This window comes from Bufo gargarizans, chromosome 4 (assembly GCF_014858855.1).
Source record: "Bufo gargarizans isolate SCDJY-AF-19 chromosome 4, ASM1485885v1, whole genome shotgun sequence".
Classification (NCBI taxonomy): domain Eukaryota; kingdom Metazoa; phylum Chordata; class Amphibia; order Anura; family Bufonidae; genus Bufo; species Bufo gargarizans.
In genome coordinates this window covers 364,618,049-364,628,669 of record NC_058083.1, presented here as the reverse complement: position 1 = coordinate 364,628,669, position 10,621 = coordinate 364,618,049, and the positions used below count along the sequence as shown (strand labels likewise).

At 42.1% G+C, this 10,621-nt stretch overlaps 1 protein-coding gene across 1 annotated transcript in view; it reads left to right on the top strand.

Annotated features, from left to right (window-relative positions):
* Positions 1-1,258: 1,258 nt before the first annotated feature.
* Positions 1,259-10,621, top strand: part of TRIM67 (tripartite motif containing 67) — a 173,537-nt gene continuing 164,174 nt past the window's right edge. Inside the window, exon 1 of the mRNA XM_044291206.1 lies at positions 1,259-2,155. Within this exon, the coding sequence (XP_044147141.1) occupies positions 1,259-2,155 (897 nt within the window). The remainder of the gene's footprint in view (positions 2,156-10,621) is intronic.

Genomic DNA, 10,621 nt, shown 5'->3' with positions numbered 1-10,621 from the left:
GGGAGGTTGGGCTTGTTTGTAAATGGATGAGTGGAGTAACATACTACGCCGCTGAACAAGATTTTCATTGGATAGGTTAATAAAGAAACCATTTTAAATGACGAAACTAGGATTTTCATTTTATGAGCTTCTCCAAATCCCTTGTGGGTCAGAGAGAACATCAATCTGCTTAAGGCAGACTGGCAAGGGATGGAAAGGGGAATCTGCTGGTATAGAACCTGATAACACTGTAATAATTGTATATACTTACCAAACATACAGTGTCATATGCTGTGGAGAACCTCACCCAGTGCACTTTATAGGAGATGGACAAACTTTTCTCCAAGACTAGAACATAAATACTGATAAGTTCATTGACTTCCTCTGTTATTAGGCATAATGTATAGGGGTGAGACCTGGATCCATTCTGTAGAATATATCGGTGTTAGGTAAATAACAGGAAATATTTATTTTCAGAAATATTGATATTTATTCCTGATTCTATTTTCTCCTTATGCATTGCCTAATTCCCTTTACATTGCTGATGTAGCAAGAAAAATATTACCATATGGCACTGCACCCCCCCCCCAATCAGGCCCATGTAAGCTTGAGACTGATAAACCCTGCTATTTGTAATTGACTGGGCACAAATCCGTATTTCCTACTTGATATGTGTAGCAAGCCCTGCATGTATTTGCTAGCAGCAATTCATTCTTGCTCCCCCTCCTCTTTATTTTTCTTCCCCCAGCAAGATCCCTCCTCCTCCTCTCTCTCTCTCTCTCTCTCTCTCTCTCCTCCTTTCCTTTTCTGATCTGTCCTGCCAGCCAAACCACAACAGCTGTACTCCTCATTGCCTGGCTGGCTGGTTTTCTGAGCCCCTCCTGGCAGATCAGGGTGACAGGGCTTGACAGTGGGCAGCCTGGCAGCTCCTGGCATAGGCGAGGTGAGTGGAAGGCGCTGTCCACTGGAGTGTGGTGCTGAGCAGCGTCCATTCTGTCTGTGGAGGAGGCGTGTGGAGAAGAACAAGGGAGTTGCTGCCTGCACTGACTACATCCACCTTCCTTCAGCCTGTGCTCCTCACTCTGCCATGTCTGGATGCCAGGGCTCTTGAGGGGCTGCCCATGCTTCTTCTCCACCCTGCTTTCATTGTGCTGCTGTCATCCATATAAGTGCTGTTTCTTCATTTCTTGGTCCCCTGATTCATCTAATCCTGTAAGGTCTCTCCTCCAACCTCCCATGACACGTCAGTGAATGTGAGAGGATAGAGAAGACCTGTGCAATGGAGGAAGAGCTAAAATGCCCGGTGTGTGGGTCTTTCTTTTGGGAGCCACTGATCCTGCCTTGCTCACACAACATCTGCCTGCCTTGTGCCCGCACCATCGTGGTGCAGACCCCAGAAAGCGAGCACCTACCTCATGCTGCTCGCCCCATGTTGGTTATGGGGGCAGATTACGATTACCCGGATCACCTGGATAAGATGAGCCTTCACAGTGAGACGGACAGTGGCTATGGCTCCTACACCCCGAGCCTTAAGTCTCCCAATGGGGTGAGGGTATTACCTCCAGCGCCAGCTCCATCCTTAGGTGCGTCTTCTGGGGCATCCTCTCGAGGTCTTCACGGCAGCATCTGTAGTTCCTCCTCCATCACCTGTCCACAGTGCCACCGCAGTGCATCCCTGGATGAGAGGGGGCTGCGGGGCTTCCAACGCAACCGACTGCTGGAGACCATAGTCCAGAGATACCAGCAGGAGCGTGGCGCTCTACAAGGGGCACAAGACAGTGGTGCAGCAGAGGCTTCTGGAGGGTACCCTGCCAATGTCAGGTGCCAGCTTTGTGACACCAACCCATCAGAGGCCGCAGTTATGTGCGAGCAGTGCGATGTCCTCTATTGCTCTTCTTGTCAGAAGAAATGCCACCCTACTAGAGGTCCGTTTGCCAAGCACAGGCTCATACCACCGTCCCAGCTAGCTCCTTCCACCAGTACCAGCCAAAAACCTGCTGCCCCAGGGCCACCCACGTCTATACGCAAGTTCCCCACCTGTACTGATCATGAACTTGAGAACTACAGCATGTACTGCCTGAACTGCCGTACCCCTGTGTGCTACCAGTGTCTGCAGGAGGGCAAGCATGCCAAGCACGAGATGAAGCCACTAGGAATCATGTGGAAGCAGCACAAGGTCAGAGTTTTCTTTGGTATTTTGTATGCTCTGTTGTAGAAACTTTGGGGGTAGTCCTGTTTTACACTTTTTAGAACTAGCTAACCAGTTCAGTTCCTTGAATCTTGGGGTTACAGTAACATTTGAAATATTCCTCATATTTTAGTGGGAACCTAACTTAGTTAAAATAATATTAGCAAATTTGTAGTTTTATACTGTTGAAGAGAGGAGAGAAATAAACCTGGTAGAATCTTCATCTGCTTTTATACAAATTTCTGACTGAGACCCAGACAGTAAAACATTGGGCACTAGGACAGAATAACTTACTTTTGTACTAATATGTAGATTGTTTTCTTTTTCACTTGTTTTTATTGAAATGTTATCAATTTACTTACAAAAAAGAGTGCCACAATTTTGGGGAAATGGGTAACCAAGAACAAGAGGGAGCCCATAAGGGAAGTATGCAGTGTAATGGATATAATAAGCATACATTATGTACATACAGTACATACCAAAAGTTTGGACACACCTTCTCATTCAAAGGGTTTTATTTATGTTCATGACTATGAAAATTGTAGATTCACACTGAAGGCATCAAAACTATGAATTAACACATGTGGAATTATATACATAACAAAAAAGTGTGAAACAACAGAAAATATGTAATATTCTAGGTTCTTCAAAGTAGCTACCTTTTGCTTTGATTACTGCTTTGCGCACTCTTGGCATTCTCTTGATGAGCTTCAAGAGGTAGTCACCTAAAATGGTCATCCAACAGTCTTAAAGGAGTTCTCAGAGATGCTTAGCACTTGTTGGCCCATTTGCCTTCACTCTGCGGTCCAGCTCACCCCAAACCATCTCGATTGGGTTCAGGTCCGGTGACTCTGGAGGCCAGGTCATCTGGCGCAGCACCCCATCACTCTCCTTCATGGTCAAATAGCCCTTACACAGCCTGGAGGTGTGTTTGGGGTCATTGCCCTGTTGAAAAATAAACGATGGTCCAACTAAACACAAACCGGATGGAATAGCATGCCGCTGCAAGATGCTGTGGTAGACATGCTGGTTCAGTATGCCTTCAATTTTGAATAAATCCCCAACAGTGTCACCAGCAAAGCACCCCCACACCATCACACCTCCTCCTCCATGCTTCACGGTGGGAACCAGGCATGTAGAGTCCATCCATTCACCTTTTCTGCATCGCACAAAGATACGGTGGTTGGAACCAAAGATCTCAAATTTGGACTCATCAGACCAAAGCACATATTTCCACTGGTCTAATATCCATTCCTTGTGTTCTTTAGCCCAACAAAGTCTCTTCTGCTTGTTGCCTGTCCTTAGCAGTGGTTTCCTAGCAGATATTCTACCATGAAGACCTGATTCACACAGTCTCCTCTTAACAGTTGTTCTAGAGCTGTGTCTGCTGCTAGAACTCTGTGTGGCATTGACCTGGTTTCTAATCTGAGCTGCTGTTAACCTGCGATTTCTGAGGCTGGTGACTCAGATGAACTTATCCTCCGCAGCAGAGGTGACTCTTGGTCTTCCTTTCCTAGGGCGGTCCACATGTGAGCCAGTTTCTTTGTAGCGCTTGATGGTTTTTGTGACTGCACTTGGGGACACTTTCAAAGTTTTCCCAATTTTTAGGACTGACTGACCTTAATTTATTAAAGTAATGATGGCCACTAATTTTTCTTTACTTAGCTGCTTTTTTCTTGCCATAATACAAATTCTATTAGTCTATTCAGTAGGACTATCAGCTGTGTATCCACCTGACTTCTCCACAATGCAACTGATGGCCCCAACCCCATTTATAAGGCAAGAAATCCCACTTATTAAACCTGACAGGGCACACCTGTGAAGTGAAAACCATTTCAGGTGACTCCCTCTTGAAGCTCATCAAGAGAATGCCAAGAGTGTGCAAAGCAGTAATCAAAGCAAAAGGTGGCTACTTTGAAGAACCTAGAATATGACATATTTTCAGTTGTTTTACACTTTTCTGTTATGTATATAATTCCACATGTGTTAAATCATAGTTTTGATGCCTTCAGTGTGAATCTACAATTTTCATAGTCATGAAAATAAAGAAAACTCTTTGAATGAGAAGGTGTGTCCAAACTTTTGGTCTGTACTGTACTGTGTGTGTATATATATATATATATATATATATTGGTCTGTACTGTGTATATATATATATACAGTACAGACCAAAAGTTTGGACACACCTTCAGTTGCGTTGTGGAGAAGTCAGGTGGATACACAGCTGATAGTCCTACTGAATAGACTAATAGAATTTGTATTATGGCAAGAAAAAAGCAGCTACAGTTGTGTTCAAAATTATTCAGCCCCCAATGCTGCAAAGGGTTTTAGGGAATTGAGTGTACATTTGTAATTGTGTTCAGAATGAAATCTTACAAGGACTTTTTAAAGAACCAAATGCAACTAACATGGCATCAGTTGTTTTTGTAATACAGTATTAAATGGTTTTTTTTGTGATTTCTTCATTGACACAATTATTCAACCCCTTAAAGACTACCACTCTTAAGAACAGAGGTTCATTCAAGTGTTTTCGATCAGGTATTGAAAACACCTGTGGATGTCAAGGAGCAGAAATCAAGCATAATAAGCACCAATTATGCACCAAACATGGTGAAGTCAAGAGAATGGTCCAGGAAGACAAGGGAAGAAGTGATTTCTCTTCACAGGAAGAGCAATGGCTATAAGAAGATTGCAAAGATGTTAAACATACCAAGAGACACCTTAGGAAGCATCATTTGCAAATTCAAGGCAAAGGGCACTGTTGAAACGCTACCTGGTCGTGGCAGAAAGAAGATGCTGACTTCAACTGCTGTGCGCTACCTGAAGCGCAAAGTGGAGAAAAGTCCCCGTGTGACTGCTGAGGAACTGAAAAAAGATTTGTCAAATGTGGGTAACTGAAGTTTCAGCTCAGACAATAATGCGCACACTGCGTAATGAAGGCCTCCATGCCAGAACTCCCTTGCTATCTCTAAAGAATAAGAAGAGTCGACTGCAGTATGCCAAAAGTTATGTGGATAAACCACAAAAGTTTTGGGATAGTGTTCTGTGGACTGATGAAACAAAATTTGAACTGTTTGGGCCCATGGATCAATGCTATGTTTGGAGGAGGAAGAACAAGGCCTATGAAGAAAAGAACACCTTGCCTACTGTGAAGCATGGCGGGGGGTCAATCATGCTTTGGGGCTGTTTTGCTTCTACAGGTACAGGGAAGCTTCAGCGTGTGCAAGGTACCATGAATTGTCTTCAGTACCAGGAGATATTGGATGAAAATTTTATGCAGTCCGTCACAAACCTGAGGCTTGGGAGACGTTGGACCTTTCAACAGAAAAATGATCCGAAGCATACCTTCAAGTCCACTAGAGCATGGTTGCAGATTAAAGGCTAGAACATTTTGAAGTGGCCATCGCAGACTTAAATCCGATTGAGAACCTCTGGTGGGACTTAAAGAAAGCAGTTGCAACGCCTAAGAATGTGACTGAACTGGAGGCTTTTGCCCATGAAGAATGGGCGAAGATACCCGTAGATCGCTGCAAGACGCTTGTGTCAAGCTATGCTTCACGTTTAAAAGCTGTTATAACTGGAAAAGGATGTTGTACTAAGTACTAAGATTAAATGTCACTTGGTGGTTGAAAAAAAAATGATAATGATGTGAGCACAGAAAATACATTTGTGGTTATTTCATTATAAAGGTTATGTTATATTTGACTTACAAGTGCCTCTTTGATTTAATTGTAAACAAGATGACTGAAATGACCAAAATCAATGTTAAATTGGCCAAAACACTCAATTTCAGTGGGGGTTGAATAATTTTGAACACAACTGTAAGTAAAGAAAAGCGAGTGGCCATCATTACTTTAAGAAATTAAGGTCAGTCAGTCCCAAAAATTGGGAAAACTTTAAAAGTGTCCCCAAGTGCATTAAGCGCTACAAAGAAACTGGCTCACATGCGGACCGCCCCAGGAAAGGAAGACCAAGAGTCACATCTGCTGTGGAGGATAAGTTCATCCAAGTCACCAGCCTCAGAAATCGCAGGTTAACAGCAGCTCAGATTAGAAACCAGGTCAATGCCACACAGAGTTCTAGCAGCAGACTCTAGAACAACTGTTAAGAGGAGACTGTGTGAATCAGGTCTTCATGGTAGAATATCTGCTAGGAAACCACTGCTAAGGACAGGCAAAGCAGAAGAGACTTGTTTGGGCTAAAGAACACAAGGAATGGACATTAGACCAGTGGAAATCTGTGCTTTGGTCTGATGAGTCCAAATTTGAGATCTTTGGTTCCAACCACCGTGTCTTTGTGCGACGCAGAAAAGGTGAATGGATGGACTCTACATGCCTGGTTCCCACCGTGAAGCATGGAGGAGGAGGTGTGATGGTGTGGGGGTGCTTTGCTGGTGACACTGTTGGGGATTTATTCAAAATTGAAGGCATACTGAACCAGCATGTCTACCACAGCATCTTGCAGCGGCATGCTATTCCATCCGGTTTGCGTTTAGTTGGACCATCATTTATTTTTCAACAGGCTGCGTAAGGGCTATTTGACCATGAAGGAGAGTGATGGGGTGCTGCGCCAGATGACCTGGCCTCCACAGTCACCGGATATGAACCCAATCGAGATGGTTTGGGGTGAGCTGGACCGCAGAGTGAAGGCAAAAGGGCCAACAAGTGCTAACCATCTCTGGGAACTCCTTAAAGACTGTTGGAAGACCATTTCAGGTGACTACCTCTTGAAGCTCATCAAGAGAATGCCAAGAGTGTGCAAAGCAGTAATCAAAGCAAAAGGTGGCTACTTTGAAGAACCTAGAATATGACATTTTCTGTTGTTTCACACTTTTTTGTTATGCATATAATTCCACATGTGTTAATTCAGTGTGAATCTACAATTTTCATAGTCATGAAAATAAAGAAAACCCTTTGAATGAGAAGGTGTGTCCAAACTTTTGGTCTGTACTGTATATAGTAGTGTCAGATGTCTACAGCATTAAATGACACCTGTCACCATATTAATACAATGCAAACTACAAGCACCATGTTATGGAGCAGACTGATATATAGTTTTATGCGAAAAGATTCCTTAAAATGTGTAATTTATATATTTATATCTGCTCATTCTGGGCTTTGAAGTCAAGGGGGCGGTCCTATCAGTGGTTGACAGGTATCTCTGTATACACAGTCATAGAGAGATGGCTGTTAGTCACTGATAGGACCACTTCCTTGACTTCAAAGCCCGAAAGAGCAGATATAAATATATAAATTACACATTTTACGGAATCTTTTCCCATAAAACTATATATCAGTCTGCTCAGCTCCTCCTGCTCCCTCCTGCTGCCTACATCTCAAACACCATGTTCAACATGACTGCATGACATCTGAGTAATCGCGTTCTGTGGTATTGCTAGGCCAACAGGAAATATTTCTGGTATAATTGCAATTGTCATTATGTTTGAGCTTACTAACTCTCTGTAAACAGCTATTGAAAATGCTATTATGTAGTGAAAAAAGATTTGTCAGATGTGGGTACTGAAGTTTCAGCTCAGACAATAAGGCGCACACTGCGTAATGAAGGCCTCCATGCCAGAACTCCCTTGGTATCTCCAAAGAATAAGAGTCGACTGCAGTATGCCAAAAGTCATGTTGACAAACCACAAAAGTTTTGGGATAGTGTTCTGTGGACTGATGAAACAAAATTAGAACTGTTTGGGCCCATGGATCAATGCTATGTTTGGAGGAGGAAGAACAAGGCCTATGAAGAAAAGAACACCTTGCCTACTGTGAAGCATGTGCCTTGCCTACTGTGAAGCAACTCTAGAATTTGCTTCTTTTTTTAACGAATGGCAAAAGCATATTACAGATTTTGGGAAACCATTTCTTAACTGAAATCTACTTGGGAATCATTTCCACATGTTTCAGTGGAATAATAAAGGGATTATCCCATGATTAATGTAAAAATGAAATCAGATATTATAAAGATAGCACTGTACTTCATGTGGCTCCAAAGAGTCTATAGCTATAATAATTCATCAACTGCAACATTTTAAAAGTTCCAAAGAAAGGTGCAATCTCACTCAAGTAGGAGGTAGAGTACAAAAACTTGAGACATCTCTAGACAAAAGAAGATATTTGATAAATGTGACACCAACTTAGAAATGACACCAACGTAGACTCAAAGCAAATGTAACTATTGTGTTTTTACTGCCTAATAAGAAAGTGATGCAAATGAGCTCTTAACAAGCAACTAAACAATTTACTGCCTAATAAAACAGCATTCAATCTTTCAATAGTGCCCCACAATCCCTTTTTATTTTTATTATTTTACGATAAAACAACATATATTGTTTAAGTGGAGAACAAATATAAGTGAAACTTTTATGATAAAATACATACAATACATTCCTGGTCCTGCATAATATCCTGCATCATACTCCCAGAACTGCATTCACAATTCAAGTTGAAATATTGCAGGATATATGCATGTGCTCTGGTGATTTGCAAACATCTTCATTATTCCGAATAACTACAAGAATAACTGTGTATATAGCTTTTGACAATATTGTATGCTGTAATGTAAAATGGTGTACAAATGTGAGCATACCCTGTCTGTAATGTAAGTTCTTCCAGGAGTACTCTGACTGGCTTTCAGAGAACCCCATTGTTCACTGTTACTGTTCACTGTTTCACTGTGGCTGCTGTGAGCACTTGTTCCTTTGCACTTGGACCAGCCACTGTGACCACTCTGCTCCATCTCACAGGTTGCATCCTCCTTGCTGGCTAGGCCTCCCCTCCTGCACCTATAGGACATGCGTGTGCACGTCCTCTGGCTCTTAAAGGGCCAGCACACATGTGTCTCAATATTCACCAGCCAATGTCTGGCAACTCTGGAGTACTTCAATCCAATCGGGAAGGTGCCTGAGCAATACGATTCATTTAGCTTGCTACACTTTCCTGAGAAGGTGTGCTGTTCTGTTGTCTGCCCATGTACCAACCTCTGCCCATTTAGACTTGATACCATATTGAATGTATTTCTCACCTAATGGGTCAGAAACCCATTTACCTGTATTGACCCTCTGCTGCCTGAATTGCCCTGTGCCTGTTTACTTATATTGATATGTTGCTGCCTGCCCTGACCTTAGACCTGATACCATGCTGGATGTGTCTCTGACCCGCAGGGTCAGATGTTAACCACACTGAACCTACTCCCAAGAGGTAGAAGCCTAGCATCTCCCCTGCAGCAAAGTCCAGATCCCTGTATAGGCATTAAAGGGTAAAAACCAGGAGACTGCCAGAATAACACCCTTAGGAGTAGCCCAAAGCCAAATCTGTTGGTTAAGTAAGTAGTTCTACACTCACTGCCATAACATTAGTAAACTGTAGACTAGCTTCATGGAAACCCTTAACAATCCAAAATGAGCCATGAACAGCTACTAGTCACTAGTACTGGGTTTTGTAAATATTAAAAACCAGAATCAAATCCAGTTAACAAAGCAACAGATAGCATTCTAGCATGAGTGACCTGACTGATATTATAGCATTTATATTTGGTGTTCAACTATAATATTATGGCACACTGCATCTGGTATGTTGAACAGGACCTGCCACCTCTCCTGACATGTCTGTTTTAGAAAATACTTGCTTTCCTCATGCCATAACAATTCTGGAGCATCTTTTTTATGACACTATGTTGAGCCATTTAGCTATGATTTCTAACTAGAAGATGATACATGAATTGCCAGTTGCAGTCTGCAATAAAGTTCCAAATAGGTATTACCAGTTGGGGAACTGTCTTTGCAGAGTCTGACACCATCTAATCAGTGATGCCACAGTAAAACTCACACCCAAAATTGGTAACACCGAAATGGATCTTTCATGCAGACTGATAGCAATTTATTCACAAACTTTTAAAAGTTGTAATAAAGAAATGGCACCACATAAAGTGATAAGAATAGATGCTCCAGAATTAATAATACATGGATACTTCAAGTGTTAAGCGAGTTTCAGGAAAAAGTCGCTTAGCTGCGAAGCCAAATTCTCCTCGTTCTTCATGGTAGTGAATCAAATTAACCTGAATTAGTGCAAAAAACTAAAAAATCATACTTAACTGCTCCATTTGCTCACGACATGCAAGACACCTTATTGCTTGAAGATCTGGTTCAAAATCTCGTGTGGTCCATGATGACCTCATCACACCAGCCAGCGTGTCACCATGTGGTGCACTTTTCTTTCTTACAACACCACGGGCATGTAAGCAGTGACAGAGAGGGCGGACTCCCATCAGCATGGTGCCTTTTTTTTTGTTATTAATCAAAATTTACAGATTTTTTTGCAAACAAATGACTTTTTTCACTTTCAGTTGTAACATTTTTCAAATAAAACTACATATCTATATACATTTTTCTCAAAATGTATTGTTCTACATGTCTGACTTAAAAAAATGCAATAAGTGTATATTTATTGGTTT